Source organism: Homarus americanus, unplaced genomic scaffold (assembly GCF_018991925.1).
Source record: "Homarus americanus isolate GMGI-L3 unplaced genomic scaffold, GMGI_Hamer_2.0 scaffold31037, whole genome shotgun sequence".
Taxonomy (NCBI): Eukaryota; Metazoa; Arthropoda; class Malacostraca; order Decapoda; family Nephropidae; genus Homarus; species Homarus americanus.
The window spans coordinates 20,470,974-20,488,539 of record NW_024722227.1 but is presented as its reverse complement, the minus strand read 5'-3'; the positions used below and the strand labels follow the sequence as shown (position 1 = coordinate 20,488,539).

The window sequence follows — 17,566 nt, the reverse complement described above, 5'->3', positions numbered from 1 at the left end:
TTTTGGAAGGACTACAACATTTTGAAATGTATAAAGAACATAGCTAAAGCATGGGATGAGGTTAAAGGTCAGTGCATGAATGGAATATGGAAGAAAGTCCTGAAAAGATTTGTGAACAGTTTCAGAGGATTTAATGAAGACGAAGTAATTTCTGCAATTAATAACAAGATAGTGGAGTTGGGTAAGCAGCTAGAGTTAGAAATTGATAATGAAGATGTTGAGCAGTTGGTTGAAAGTGGAGCAGAAGAGCTAAGTAACGAGGATCTTATTGAACTGGAAGCACAGAAAATTGCAGAGGAAGAAGAGAGTCAAAATGTAGAAGAACCTGCACCCCCCAAAAATTTTTCAGTGAAACAAATGGCAGAGGCATTTGCTGCAATTAATAAGGGGATGCAAATGTTTGACAGAAACACAGAATGGATCAAAATGTTGAGCGTTTTGCAAAAGTTAACAGAATGATCCAAGGTGCACTTGCTTGCTACAGAGAGATTTACAATGAAATGAAAAAGCAAACTGTGCAGTCTAAATTGGACATCTATTTTAAGAAGTCCCCCATTGCTGTCTCCTCACGCCCCACCAGTGCAGCCTCTTCACACCCTAAAGATGATCCAATACCTTCAACAAGCAAGTTTCCCCTGTATGTTAGCCTGTCTGAAGAAAGCGACATTGATGACCCACCCAGCCCTGTCTCCTCCTCTGCTTCATCCAGTTAATGTAGTCTCCATGTATAATTAGAAAATTATGGGGGCCCCATGTGCATTCAGCTGACTACAGTACATTAAAGGTATGTGCACAGTAACACTGTATTCATTCTTCATTATTGATTACTTTTACTGTACTGTATTTCATTTTAGATTTTCTATGTATTATTTTTTACATTTTCGACTTTCGACCAATTCGACTTACGACCTGGATTTGGGTCCCTAACCCCGTCGTAAGTCGGGGAGCAGCTGTATTTATCACCACTTAATACTATTGTAGTGTATTTATCACCACTTAAAAAGTAATATTGTAGTGTATTTATCACCACTTAATAAATACTATTGTACTGTAGTGTATTTATCATCACTTAATAAGAAATATTGCAGTGCAAAGTATTAATGCATCTGCATATACCCTGGTTTATTCATTAATCATTTGTTTAAGTCAGCGGTTCTTAACCGGGGAGGGGAGGGGGGGGCTGAGTAATTTCCAGGGTGGGGCACGAACCCAGAGCAAAAATAAGTAATGGCTTTAACAGGTGTGTGTATGTCCTTACTTGGATTTCTGCTCCCCACAGATACTTCAAAAAGTCGTAAATGGTATCTACGTCAATCAAAGTGTAAAATTCCACTAAAAGTGACTGAATTAAGGTAGTAATAGTGTCGGGAACCGTACGTCAAGCTGTTCGGATTCCGACGATGTTTGGATCTACGTATCTTTGTGAGGCTGCATTTTCTCCACTGGTTTGCTGTCAAGACCAAATACAGAAACAAGCTGAACGTTGAAGGGGACTTGCGCTGTTATCTCTCTGGCACAAGGCACGTATTCAGGATCTGGCAGCTCAGAAGCAGTGTCAAAAATCTCACTAAATGTGTTCTCACTAAATATGTTGTGTACCTGTATTAACGAGTTGCTTATACAGACTCTTTTGAATAATCAAAGTTATTACAGTAACGAATGAAAAACTAGTTTCTCAATTTTCCTATTTAATTCAAGAGGAAATTGCTTTAGAATTTTATATGAAGGAAGGAGGGGGATGTGGAGATGAGGACCAGCTGCTATAGGGGGCGCGACCCTAAAAAGGTAAAGAACCAATGGTCTAAGTGTACAAGTAGCCAAATTGAGCCATCATATAACACTCAAAGGTAGTAAATAACGTTGTTAGGAAGGTATCTTCATATCAAATACTATACAGTGTGTTATAGTGACCCCTGTTGTAAGCTGGTCTACTGAAAGCTCTCACACGAACACATCTTGAGTAAACAACCTTCGAATACAGCTTATCCTTTACTTTTTCAAGTCATATTACAAATTACATACAGTATGTATTTTTTCTTTATTATTGAAGATGTTATATTAATCATGATGAACCATAAACCATAAGAGGCCAATCATATGAGAATATAATACTGAATCAATAAATAAATAAACCTGATGAATGCGGCAACACCTGATCAGCCCCAACCTGCTTACAAACTCAAGAGTCTTAGTTCTCAGTAGGCCTATAGCAAATCTGATTAGACCACTGTACAGTATTCAGTGAGTAAGTGATGTTCTTTTCATAAGATTTTTTTTATTAAACTTCCCTATTTCTTATAACATGCACTTAATTTTTATATTTAGTATTTCTGGTGACCAGAGTATCTCAAAGTACGAAAAAAAGCAAATTCCGATATATTGAAGTCCGATTTATCGAGGTTTTACTTTTCTTTATTTACAAGCCACATTATAGTATTGTAATGATTATTCCACAACTTTTATAGTTTCACTACAAGTAACAATGGCAACATGTTATCTCACAGGCACCTCATCCCCAGTTTTTCCCCCTTCCCAGTGAGTCAAACTACAGCTGAAGTGAATTTTGATCTAATGTTAATTATTACAGTACATGTTCCTGTAGGCATGTCCAGGTATCCGAACCATCATTGGTCCCGATGAGTTCAGATAAATGGAATTGCACTGAACATTGCGCAAGATGATTCATGGCCAGGCAGATCCACTGACATACACAGGTCTTACTTCTGCCTCTGGATACCACTACAAATGGGTTTTGTTACACAATCCCATTTTCTTATACAGCATTACCCCGCTTTACACGGTTTCACTTTCCGCGATTTCTCGATTTCTCATTTAAGCGGTACCTTGCCAGAACCGGACTTTCACTTTCCTTCCGCAGTGCATCTACTCATATACAAGGTGAAGTAAAATTTTTTTTATTTTTTTTTATTTAGCTCATAAAATTCATACAAATTACCCTGCCAGAATATAATTTACATTGCTGGAATTCTTACAATATGATGATCATTTTGAATATAAACATCATGGATTTTGCATTAGACATACAAATTTTAGATCTAATGTAATAATTTGGTTTACACAAAGCAAATAGTTTATCTTTTGTGCAAAATATATGAAGTTTACATTCAAAATATTCCCTGACCTGCAAGGAATCCAGAAATGTCAATTATATTATCCTAACTTTAGTCTGAGGTATTATTTATTACTAAACGTTAAAATCTAGTGGTTTCACCCAAACATTTCTCAGAGAGGTAGGAGCTAGTGAGCTGGGAAGAGAGGGGGGGATTTGAGTCCATTATTTGAATGGACATTAACCTGGCGACTGTATTTCTTTTAAATATTAATTGTGTGAGCATACCATCATAAAATTTAGATGTTATTTTTACTACAACATAGGTATTGTGTCGGAAAAAGTGGAGTTTGGGGGTCGGGCCAGTCTCTATTGGAATTAATCCCATATGTTCTGTTGTTCGCTTTACGCGGTTTTCACTTTCCGCGGTACTCTGTGGGTTCACTTGACCACGTAAACCCGTAAATCGGGGTACTACTGTATTGTGATTTTTCTTCTAAGACAAGTTGATGATCAAAATTTATTTTCCTTCCTTCAATCTGGGATTTCAAGTTAATTAATGTTACTGATATATTTAAGTTCAATTTGTAATGCACATTTTGCTACAACAACTAGCAATAGCCAATAGGTGACAGAGAGATAACCTTCCTGAATCAGTGTGTCATGGGATGTCAGTTGTACAGTAAGTGTAAGTGACGAAGTTAGCGGTCATTCATCCTTTAGATAAAAGAAGTTATATTATGCAAAATAGCTGTATAGTGGTCTAGACTGGATGTTTTGATGTATGATAAAACAACCCTTCCCCCCCCAAAACAAAGCATTAAAATAAAAGTTCCAGTTCCAACTGGTTATTTTGTAATGGCTATGGCCAGAACTGGAAATATGAAAAAAAAAAGGGGTAATGGTGTACCTGTACCAGATACCCTGCAACCCTCAGAGAAAAGGTTTGCAAGGATATTTATATACTGTATTGTATTAAAAAAATAAAATAAAGATATAGTATTGTGTGGATGGCTATTTCTTAACATATTCTGCCATAAAGCACAAAGCTCACTCAAATAAAAAAGCAATATAACTTATTATGTTTGGAGTAAAAATACCATATATAAACATGAAATACACTTGAAGCAATCATTACCTTTAGGTTTTTCCTCAGCTTCATCGGAGATTGCTGGAAGAATATGTAATAACCTTCCTTTGAAAGTTGTTCCGTCTAATTCAGTCATCGCTCTAACTGCATCATTAGGGAACAGATAAGTCACTGTTGCAAAACCTTTGGGTCGCCGGGTGATCTTACAGATGGGAAGATTGATCTCCACAACTTCTCCTAATGAAATATATATGGAATATAAACAATGAGTCATGGTACCTTAGAATTTAGGGTCTTGAACTTAAAAGTATATACAGTGGTCCCTCGGTTAACGAATGGTTCGATTAACGAATTAGCTCACATAAGGATCTTCAATTCGGTTAACGAACAAAACTTCGATTAACGAAGTCCTTACGAACATCACGTTTTGTTGTGAGCATCAGCTGATGGGCTAGTCCGCCAATACAGTAATCTATTCTATGTTTACATTCGTTTCCAGTGGAGTAAATATCAAGAAGGTTGTGCTCTTGAATATTTTTGCATTTTCTATATTAAAATTATTGGTCATTCTAAAATTGGCCATCCAAGCTCTGTCTTTATAAAGTTTTTCAACTAATATTTTTGGCTTGATTATGTAACTTTATTCATTTATTGAAACTAATTTACAGGCACACACTGTCCTAAGGGCAAAGCTGTACTGTACATGTAATCAAAATAATGTACAGTGGTCCCTCGGTTAACGAACACAATTCGTTCCAGAAGGTCGTTCGTTAACCGAAAATTTTGTTAACCGAAACCATTGTTTCAATGGGATTTTGGGTAATTGGTTCCAGCTCACCGAAAATTACATACAAACTAAAAATAAATGCAGTAAAGTACACTTACTTTGAGGTGTGCATGTAGAAGGTTCCTGGATGATGATGATGGGAATTAGAAGTGGGGGTGGAGGAGAAGGGAGAAGAAAAGGCAGTGGGGGTGGAAGAGAAGTCACCCCATGCTTCATGCAGCCATTTCACCCATAAAATTTTAGTTCACTTCGTGTAATTCAAGATTACTTTCTTTAAATCAACACTGCACTGCATTTATATTGTCAATATGTAAAATAAACTTCAGAATGACCAATAATTGTACTGTAAAAATGTAAAAATAGTTTATGTTCAAGAGAGTCTCAAGCAAGATGATTCCTCCACTGAGCAGGGACACACACTGACGCCATTTTGGGTGAGTCAAGTGGCTGTTTGGCACGCTAAAAACTAGTTCCCTGTACTTCAATATGTTAAATAATTGTTAAAATGACTAAAAACTTTAATATAAGACTTGGAAAATTATTGAATAGTACAACCTTCTTGATAATTTACTCAAATGGTAACGAATTTAAGCCCTAAAACCAATTACTATATTGGCGGACTAATACTACAGCTGGTGAGCAGGCAAAAGCAGGCAGAAACATGTTGGGAAAAATTCGTAAGGAATTCGTTAACCAAAATTTTTTCGTTAACCGAAGTGAAGAATCTTATGGAAGGTAATTCGTTAACCGAGGCGTTCGTTAACCGAGGGATCACTGTACAAAATGATTACCGTACTAGAATTTTTGTCTAGTGCAAACTATCGCATGTTTACATTCAAATTAATCACTATCTTATAAGAATTCCATCAATGTAAATTATATTCTCCCAGGTCACTTCTATGACATTTTATAAGCAATAAACAAAAACTCAATCTAAAGGACATAAATACACAAATAAATACTTCACTAGACCTTCGGTGCTAACTGTCAAACATGTCACTGTCACCCCTGCCCCCCCCCACCAGCAAGGGTTTGGTGGTTATACAGTAGGCTTACAGTTTTTATCTTATATACAGTAATATCACAGACTAAAGTTAGGAGAATATAACTTGCATTGCTGGAGTCCTTGCAAGGCAGTGAATAATTTGAATATAAACGTCATATATTTTGCACGAGACAAAAATTTTAGTACAATAGTTTAGTACATTTTAGTAATGTACAGTTTCTCAACTGTATTTTTGGGTAGATTTACATAAATTTCTTCATTTATTTTAATTCATTTACATGCACACGCCATACTAAAAGAAATGTTAAAGAAATAAGTGACCTAAGTGCAAACCTGTACTGTACATGTACTAAATGATTACGGGACCAAAATTTTTTATGACAAGTGCAAATTATAGCTTGTTTATATTCAAATTAAGCACTAGCTTACAGAAATCCCAGCAATGTAAATTATATTCTCACCAGTCATTTCACTGGTATTTTATAATAGAAAAGCTTAGTCACTCTTAAGGACTGATAAATAAACACACATTAGAACTTCGGCGCCAACTATCAAACCTATCACCTCACCTCCCCCACGCTCCCTCCCTCCCTCTCCCCCATCTGCCCAGCCAGGGTTTTCGACTTACAGTTTTAATCTTATATAATGTCACAGACTAAAGTTAGGAGAATAAAATTTGCATTGCTGGAATCCTTGCAAGACAGCGAATGATTTGAATATAAACATCATATATTTTGCACAAGAGATAAAAATTAGTCACCTGTATCACATTACAGTAGTGATTTAAGAGTTCTAGTGTATATGTACGTACAGATATATATATATATATATATACAGTGATTTAAGGGCCATTTAGGGGAATTTTAGGAGTGTTTCTGACTTTATGCATTTTTGGCTTTACTTTGTATGTCCTTTTCTGTGAGCTGGAACCAATTACGCAATATCCCATTGAAATAATGGATTTGGTTAACGAACGACTCTGTGGAACGAATTGTGTTTGTTAACCAAGGGACCACTATACCTAAATGGAATGATAAAAATGCTGCACCTATTTTTTGGGTATAAAATGGCTTCCATATCACACTGACCTTATCTCAAATGTACACATTGCACTTGCAAAGAGATGTCTAACTGGAGGGTTATATGCCTGAATAAAAAAACATGGTGTTGTAAGAAATTGCATCACACAAACGCTTAAGAACATCAAAATACAGAAGGAACTTGTTTATCCAAATCTTTAATAAAGACAAACTCCGAATACTGTATCTAAAGAAAAAAATCACTAAATCTTATCATTCAGTTATTATCCGATAGTCCATCCATCATCCAAAAGAGAAGCTGTACTTTCACAAGGAGGCACTCAGACAACAACACTGTCATTGGTAATAACTCGCCCTTGTCACTGATTACAAGTACTGTTCATGTTTGCATCCTTCCTAATAACTTTTCAATACAGTGGTCCCTCGGTTAACGAACACAATTCGTTCCAGAAGGTCGTTCGTTAACCGAAACCATTGTTTCAAGGATTTTGGGTAATTGGTTCCAGCTCACCGAAAATTACATACAAAGTAAAGCCAAAAATGCATAAAGTCAGAAACACTCCTAAAATTCCCCTAAATCGCCCTTAAATCACTGTACAGTATATATATACATACATATACACTAGAAATCACCCCATGCTTCATGCCGTCATTTCACCTATAAAATTTTAAGTTCACTTGGTGTAATTCAAGATTATTTTCTTTAAATCAACACTGCACTGCACTATATATTGTCAATATGTAAAATAAATTTCAGAATGACCAATAATTGTACTGTAAAAACGTAAAAATAGTTTATGTTCAAGAGAGCCACAAGCAAGATGTTACCTCCACTGGCCAGAAATACAAACTGACGCCTTTGTGGGTGAGTCAAGTGGCTGATTGGCGCACCAAAAACTAGTTTCCTGTACTGCAATTATGTTAAATAAGTGTTAAAATGACTAAAATTTTAATCTAAAACTTGGAAAATTATTGAATAGTACAACCTTCTTGATATTTACTCAAATGGGAACGAATTTAAGCCCTATAACCGATTACTGTATTGGCGCACTAATATTCCAGCTGGTGAGCAAGCGAAAACATGTTGACATAATTTCGTAAGAATTTCATTAACCGAATTGAAGATTCGTATGGAAGGTAATTCGTTAACCGAAATTTCGTTAACCAAGGCGTTCGTTAACCGAGGGATCACTGTACTGTACTGTATTGTATTACATCTCTGATCCTAAGCGCTCTTCCTAACCTATTACAGATGCTGGTGAATAAAGTTATAATATCAGCATAAAACCCACTACTGTACAACATTTACCAACAATGATGGCCTCCTGTACACCTGACTTAAGAAGCTATTGTGTATTTTATGTGATGGACTTGTAAATTCCAGCCTCTCATCAATATTTAAATCAACTGTATTACATCACATATAAATTATTACCATACTTCTTGAACAGCTCCTGCAGATGATCTTCAGTAACAGAGTACCACAAGTTCCGCACAAAGATCTTTCCAGATTCAGCTACAGGTTCAGCATGTTTTACTTTCTCCTCAGTGGTACTCCATGGTGCATTGTTTTGGGAACAAGCAGTTGTCTCCAAAGGTGTCTCATGCTTCAAAACATGTACCCGGACACCATCTGAAGAAACATTAAAGGCATGAAAGGAGTGTACAGTACAGTATAAAAAAATTCTGATAAATGCCTACCGGTAAACCTTTACTGAACTTGCTATAAATTTTAAATTAATCCAGATACAAGGTGATAAATTTATGACCTTCCTGAAACAAAATCAAGCATTATAGAATTACAACTGATAGAGAATTTCAATTAAAGTAAATAAGAGCCATTACTATACTGTCTTATATTCTGTAATGTGAAGGACAAATAAACAGATAGCATGAGAGTAACTACAGCTAACTACAAACCGATCAGGGATAATCAAAATAGTAGGATTTTTTAGTCAAATCTACAATTGAACCTTGGTATGTTGAACTAATCTATAGAAAGCAAGTCAAACAAAATCAGTTTTCTGATAAACCTGCTAATGTATCAGTCTATCAGTACATTGAAGAAAGCACATGGCCCAAGACACCAATGTGTGGAGACAAGCATGGATGGAAACTGGACAAGCATCTGACACACTGAATTCATGCCAACATAATATTCCGGTGAGCAGTGTTGCAGTGCTAATTTTTAAGCTACCGGAGCTGTCAAAATAATTTCTGTTTCCAAAACTGTATCTATTGATGCATATACAGTTTCTCCTCGACTTACGACAACCCAGACACACGACGGCCATGGTAGTATAAAATATTTTTCACATTACGTAATTTCGAGGTCCCGACAGTAGTGATCGCGCTGTGTACTGACAAAATTTTCGTTTGTAATTCCCTTTAAAATGGCTGGCAAGCGTAGAAGTAAGAGTTCTCGCGGTGCTGAGAAGAAAAAGAGACACCCATTTTAGAATTTCTATGTATTATTTTCACCTTTTCGACTTGCAACCTGGTCGTCGGGATGGAACCCCGTTGTAAGTCGAGGAGAGACTGCATATATATGTAATATTCAGAAATTTTGGTGTGATATTTAGAGACGTTAGAACGAAAATAACCGATCTGCCGAAACAGAAAGCATAAGTAGGCCAGGCTGAAAACACCCATGCCTCATGGGCGTAAAACCCTGCAGGCAATGCCATCAAGCGAGGTGAAAGCATTTTGAACTAGGCCTATAAAATGTACTTTATCGAATTAATGTAGACACAATTCATGAAGTTAAGGGACTATTATTAAATTTAAAGTTATTGTAGATCGTTTCTCAGTCTAAATATGTTACGTGTCCCAAAGAAATTATTAGTATACGCGAAAGATGACGTCATTGGGTTGGGCTAGGTGACCGCCTTGAGGCACATGGACGCTGACCCAGCCTCAGTAGCGCACAGGCGTTTGGCCCAAGCGGACGTCATCCACGCGTCTCTGCCAAGGAAAACAACCACGTGGCCTCGTCCCTTCCCGCACACGTTTCATCAGTGTTGCAAGTAAGTTTTATTTGATCTCAGACAGTGTTTAGATAGGGCAGAAAAGAAGTTAACAGTAGCTAACAGAGAGTTCTCTTGCAGGGTTTTGAGAACCCACTCGGTCGGTCAGAGAGTGATTGGTCACTGGTTAGCGGTTGTATAGCTGGGACGCACGAGGAGAACGGGTGTCCCTGACACCCAACAACGTGGGACCAGCGTTCGCACTTTTGGTCGGTGGACGTTCTGGGTCATCAAATCTCCCCACCTTGGTTCATACAACACCACATCTCTTCAATCAGTCACTGAAAACTCTTACTAACGGGAAAATAGAACCCCTCCCTCAGCTGGGCAGGGTTCACCTGCTGACAGTCACTCTCTTCCTGTCCATGAAGTACTGAGAGTTAACTGAGTGCAGCCTGAGTGAATGAAAGGTAACACACTGGGACCAGGAGTCTAGTGGGTACATAGAGACATTTATCTCCCCAGTATTGGGTGTATGTGATCGAATTAACAAAGTCCAGGTGTGTAATCAACGCTCCTCTTGGTTGATTGCACACGTGGGACGTAGGGGTTTTTCTTCAAAGTTGGTGAACGGCTGTAACACCTTAAAGTATGGGCCATTCTGAAATTTAGTTAACATATTGATAATATAGACAGTACAGTCGGCCCTTAACATACGCGGGTTTAACATACACGGATTTGCAAATACAGTGGTCCCTCGGTTAACGAACGCCTCGGTTAACGAAATTTCAGTTAACGAACTGCCTCCCATAAGATTCTTAAATTCGGTTAACGAACAAAAATTCGGTTAACGAATTTCTTACGAACCGACCTCAACATGTTTTCGCTTGCACTGGCCGGTCAACCAGCTTTAGTATTAGTCCGCCAATACATTAACCGGTTCTAGGGCATAAATTCCTTACTATTTTAGTAAATATCAAGAAGTTTATACAATTCAATAATTTTAAAAGTTTAATATTCAATTTTTAAGTCATTTTAACAATTATTGAACATAATTGAAGGTAAAGTGACTAGTTCAATGCGCGGCATCCAGCCTCTTACACAGCAAACAGGCGTTAGTCTCTCTCTGTTTTCACTGGAGGTAACATCTTGCTTGAGACTCTCTTCAACTAAACGCTTTTTTCTGTGTTTCCAAGCAAATTATTGGTCATTTTGAAATATATTTTACATATTGACAATATATAATGCAGTGCAGTGTTGATTTAAAGAAAATAATCTTGAAATACACCAAGAGAACTAAAATTTTATGGGTGAAATGGTGCCATGGGGTGACTTCTCTTCCACCCCAATGCCTTCTCTTCTTCCTTCTCCTCCACCCCCATTCTAATTCCCATCCATCATCATCATCATCATCATCCAGGAGCCTTCTACATACACACCTCAAACTAAGTGAACTTTTCTCCCATTTTTGTTGAATTTAGGCAATTTTCGGTGAGCTGGAACCAATTACCCAAAAACCCATTGAAACAATGGTTTCGGTTAACGAACAACCCGCTGGAACGGATTGTGTTCGTTAACCGAGAGACCACTGTACGCGGATTGCCGCCGGAGGAATATACATTCAAATCGCGAGCGACACCACACACTGCACACCGCCCACCACACCACACACACACATCGCCCGCCACGCCACCCTGCGTTCCCGCGCTCCCTCAGTCAGTCAGTCTCGCTGTAACCACGGTTGTGTTGACATCAGCATTGTAGTTACAAAAATATTACATTTCCGTGAATGTATTATATAAAGCACAGTATGAATAGAATATCACTAATATAACAGTATTTTAACCGAAAACTATTAAAAAAACAAGTAACATATCTTGAACACCGGAAGGTTAGGTAAAGTCTTTTGTTTTCACGTAGTTTATCCTAATTTACATTGAAATACATTACGTTTCAGCAAAACTGCTAATTATTTCTGAGATTATGGAAATGTAATATTTTTGCTTAAAATGACATACGTATTACAGTGGAAAGTGGGATAAAATCGTGACGAAAGCAATGAATTTCGCTTTCTTTCGTTCAAAAGATGTTACCGTAATCGCTTTTCGAATGGTTTTCAGTTAAAAACTGTTGTATTACAATAATATTCTATCCTAATTCACTTGTGATGCAACAGTTTTTTAAATGAAAACGGTTCGAAAAACACTTGTACCATCTAGCTGATATGGCAGAGCCCTGGTTGCAATCAGACCAGAAATTGTGGTGAAATCTTTTAAGAAATGTGGGATTTCGAATGCTCTTGATGGAACAGAAGACGACTTGTTGTGGGATTATGAGGCTAATGAGAGCGTGATTGAGGATGAAGATACTGATGATCCTATGGCTGATGATGGTGTTAATCCATATGACAATACTGTTGAAGGAGAGGACTGGGAGTAGCTGTTTGGTGCTGATGACAAGGAAAATGATTTTGATGGATTTTAATGAAAATATTCAGAAATATGGTATCGTAGTAACCATTCGAAAAGCGATTATGGTAAAATCTTTTGAACAACGAAAGAAAGCGAAAGTCATTGTTTTCATCATGATTTTATCCTACTTTCCACTGTAATACGTACGTCATTTCAGCAAAAATATTACATTTCCATATTTATTTCTGAGAATATATTCATTCAGTCACAGTTAAGGTTAAATATACTTGTGATGTAATATTTTAATGAAAATACCCGGTGTTTAGAAATACGGTATCGTAGTTTTCTTCTGTTTCAAACTTCATTAACAAAGATTGATGTTTCAAATGTAATGAACAAAAATTTATGTATCTATAAATAAACTTTAAAAAATGAATATTTTATGTTTTACATCGTCCTGTGCTACCATACCATGCATTTGGCTACTTTGGGCTTGCTGTGATGACGCAAGAGATCTGCCCTGGCAACTGTACCGACACTCACAGCTGATGGTGCTTTGTTTCCATTGTTTACTGGTAAATATTTTTCAACCTAACGAAACTATTACCCGTTTAGAGGTCGACCCCCAATTTTTTGCCAAAAAACTTGGTCTTAAAAACTCGAACTACACACAGGTATATACGGTAAATAAGGACATGGGGGGCCAGGGGTGCTTTTAGTGGGGGGGTCAGCAAAAATACACAGATTCTTAACATTCACAGGTATCTCCGTTACCTAACCCCCACGTATGTTAAGGGCCGACTGTACAGGGAACAGTTTTTGTGTGCCCATCAGCTGATTAAATCACCTAACAACGCTTCTCAGTTTAACTTTGTTTACAGTGAAGTGAACATCGATTTTGTTGATCTCTTGAATATTTTTGCATTTTTACATTAAAATTATTAGTCATTCTGAAATTTAGTTAACATATTGATAATATACAGTGCAGAAAATATTATGAAACATGAAAAAGGCATTTGAACCAATGCACTCTGTAAAGAATATGGCATGTCATCATCGACTGCCTCTACAATCAACTGTTTGATATGTAAACAAAGCTACCGGTAATACGACACACACCTCAAAGTAAGTTAAAATACAGTATTCTATTGTTTTTTATTTATTATTGTACAGTACAGTGGTCCCTCGGTTAATGAATGGTTCGGTTAACGAAATTTCGGTTAACGAATTACCTTCCATAAGAATCTTCAATTCGGTTAACAAACAAAAATTTGTTTAACGAAATCCTTACGAACATCACGTTTTGTTGTGAGCATCAGCTGATGAGCTAGTCTGCCAATTCAGTAATTTGTTCTATGTTTACATCCGTTTCCAGTGGAGTAAATATCAAAAAAATTGTGCTCTATAATATTTGTGCATTTTTCATATTAAAATTATTGGTCATTCTAAAATTTAGCCATCCAAGCTCTGTCTACATAAAGTTTTTCAACTACTATTTTTGGCTCGATAGTAACTTTATTCATTTATTGAAACTCATTTATATGCATACACTGTCCTAAGGGCAAAGCTGTACTGTACATGTAATCAAAAAAATGTACAAAATGAATACTAAAATTTTATTCTAGTGCAAACTATCGCATGTTTATATTCAAATTAATCACTATCTTATAAGAATACCAGCAATGTAAATTATATTCTCCCCGGTCACTTGTAGGAAATTATATAAGCAAAAAACAAAGACTCAAGGGTTTGGTGGTTATACAGTAGGCTTACAGTTTTTATCTTATATACAGTAATATCACAGACTAAAGTTAGGAGAATATAATTTGCATTGCTGGAGTCCTTGCAAGGCAGTGAATAATTTGAATATAAACGTCATATATTTTCCACAAGAGATGAAAGCTTTAGTACATTAGTGTACACTACGGTAGTACATTTTATAATGTAAAATTTTTCAACTGTATTTTTGGGTAGATTTACAAAAATTTCTTCATTTATTTTCATTCATTTACATGCACACACCATACTAAAAGAAATGTTAAAGAAATAAGTGACCTAAGTGCAAACCTGTACTGTACATGTACTAAATGATAACGGTACTAAAATTGTTATGTCTAGTGCAAATTATAGCTTGTTTATATTCAAATTAATCACTTATCTTACAAAAATCCCAGCAATGTAAACTATATTCTCCCAGGTCATTTCACTGGCATTTTATACGAGAGAAGCTTAGTCACTTAAGGACTGTTAAATACACACACATTAGACCTTGGGCGCCAACTATCAAACCTATCACCTCACCCCCCCCCCCGCTCCCTCCCTCCCTCTCCCCCATCTGCCCAGCCAGGGTTTTAGGCTTACAGTTTTTATCTTATATAATGTCACAGACTAAAGTTAAGAGAATAAAATATGCATTGCTGAAATCCTTGCAAACAGCGAATGATTTGGATATAAGTCATATATTTTGCACAAGAGATAAAAATTAATCACCTGTATCACATTACAGTTGTGATTTAAGAGTAAGAGTGTATATATATATACAGTTGTACCCCACTTAACGCGGTCAATAGAACCCAGAGGGTCCCGTGTTAAGTGAAATCCGCGTTAAGTGAACAACAGAACATATGGGATTAATTCCAATAGAAACCGGCCCGACCCCCAAACTCCACTTTTTGAAGACGCATAACTATGTTGTAGTAAAAATAACATTTTAATTTTATGATGGTACATGCACACAATTAATACTTAAGAGAAATAGAGAAATACAGTCGCCAAGTTAATGTCCATTCAAATAATGGACTCAACTCCCTCCCCCTCAGATTAAAAATTTTATCTAAAATCAGGTCTAATGCAAATATATGATATTTATATTCAAAATGATCACCACAAATTATAAGAATTTGCAGCAATGTAAATTATATTCTGACCGTAATTTTGTATGAATTTTATGAGCTAAAACAACATTCTGTGTTAATAAAAAAAAAATATTCTTCACAGGGTATTGAGATGGTCGGTCGTCCCTCCTCCCCAGCCCCCACCAACCGCCCCAAGGAGATGTGTGAAAACCAGAATACTTAACTTGAAATAAAATAATACCTCAGATCAGGTGCAGAAGGATAATTGACATTGCTGGATTCTCAGGTTCAGGGAATATTTGAATAAAGTAAATGTCATATATTTTGCAATAAAATATGTTTATATTTACTCAAGAGTAAAACATTTTATCTAAAATTTGTATGTTCAATGCAAAATATATGATGTTTATATTCAAAAATGATCACCAAAATTATAAGAATTTGTTAATGCAAATTAAGATATATTCTGGCCGGGTAATTTGTATGAATTTTTATGAGCTAAAACAGGCAGGTCAGCAGGGTGGCTAAATTCAAAAATATGCTCGAGCCGACACTCACCGAGAGACATATGTGTGTTAAGTGAAAAGTCTGATACTTAGCGAGGCACCGCCATAAATCCACAATGACAACGTGGATAAGATAAATCTTGATAAAATCACACGGGAAGATGGAAACAACGGAGTACCTTAGCTTTCGTCTTTATTCAAGACATCTTCAGAGGCAACTGGATTACATGGACAGAGAGAGGCTTAAATATACAGGGTGACCTAAAAACATGAGGTCAGGTCAAAATGATGACATCCACTAATCCCCACACCAACACACACGTAGAGGAGCTTAAGAGAAGGGAGGTGACGTGACTAGCCAAGTCAGGTCAGAAAAAAGGGACCCACAAAATAACTATCATACATCTAGATCAAAGGTTTTCAAAGCATTTTTAACCTTGGGCCATTTACAAATAAATTTATGTAACATATTATCAGTTTTGAACTGACCATCACTAAGGTTTATTGATTTTAATTCCTTAATCAAACTAGCTTCAACAAGAAGTCTTTCTGTGACACAAGATGATTTGAATACTTCTAAGCTTTTTTCCCAAGCAATGGGGTGATTATTATTCCTAACATGAACAAACAAGGCACTGCTTTCAGATGCAGTTCTGATATTATACTTATGTTGTTTGATTCTGAGCTGCAGTGTTTTTCCTGTCTGACCTACATAATTACATATATATATATATATATTTTACTGTAATTATTTTGCAATGGCCAAATGTCATCAAATATTACATAATAGCATAATATTATAATGTAAAAAATATGAATTTCAACACAATGTGACACATCATTAAATTTTAATCAAATTAGTTCTATATCATGCACATCTTATATATGGGAATAATGAAAGAAATACAATTAACTTGAAGCATAATCAATTTTGCAAGCACATGAAGTTTTTTTTTTTTTTTTACGGGGATTAGCCCACCCAAGCACAGGTCACTGACCCACATCGGGGCCTAGGGGGCGAAAATGTAATACTAATTATAATAAAGAACCATAAAGAAATACAAAATAAAAAAAAATCAAGTGAGAAACAATAGATGACTGTTGTGTTGTCAATATTAAGAAAAACAATTGAGATCCTACAATTGTGTGTAAATGAGGCAGAAAGTCAGATCAGCAACCTGGGACTTGTCACAATTTTCGTGATGCCATGCAAACTGTGTGAATTTCAAAATAACTTCTTCCTACTTTTTTTCAGGGAAAATTTGTCAATGATACTGTTTGTGTCAAGGGATTGTAGGAGGCCAGATTCATGCATAATAATGAAAGTAAGTTTAATCTGGTTTGTCCCATGGCAGACCTCAGATGATTTTTCACCCTTGATAGAGTAGAGAAAGACCTCTCTCATTCACAATTTGTAATGGGGATGGTAAGGGAAATTCTTACTAATGTTTGGAAAGGCAGTTGCCAAAATACCATCTTTGGACCTCAGTAAAGTGGAAATGTTTGTCACTGACCTGTCAGATTCAGAAGACAAAGTGTCTTTATATTGCAAAAACTCATCTAGAACAGATGCTTCCAGGTCACTGGAATAGGTACTGACAACCAATTCCAGTTGGGCTTTGAGATCATCATATTTCATACTGTCATACTCCATTAAGAAGCTAAACAGCTTTTTTATTTCTGAGTAGGCATTCACTCTGAAATATGGTGTAGAAATTGTCCACCTTGAACTTCTCACGTGGATGAAGTTGAGTTTCAGTGCCAACTGATTCATCAAAGAAATGTTTTCTCTTTTTTGTTCGTTTTGTTGTCTCTGTTATGAGGGCCTGAGATAC

At 36.3% G+C, this 17,566-nt stretch overlaps 1 protein-coding gene across 1 annotated transcript in view; it reads right to left on the bottom strand.

Annotated features, from left to right (window-relative positions):
• The window catches only part of LOC121862410 (probable RNA-binding protein 19), a 92,526-nt gene that overhangs the window by 51,880 nt on the left and 23,080 nt on the right, over positions 1-17,566 (bottom strand). The window contains exons 6-7 of the mRNA XM_042360677.1: positions 8,429-8,626; positions 4,209-4,397 (exon numbers count right to left, since the gene is read on the bottom strand). Of these exons, the coding sequence (XP_042216611.1) occupies positions 4,209-4,397; positions 8,429-8,626 (387 nt within the window). The remainder of the gene's footprint in view (positions 1-4,208; positions 4,398-8,428; positions 8,627-17,566) is intronic.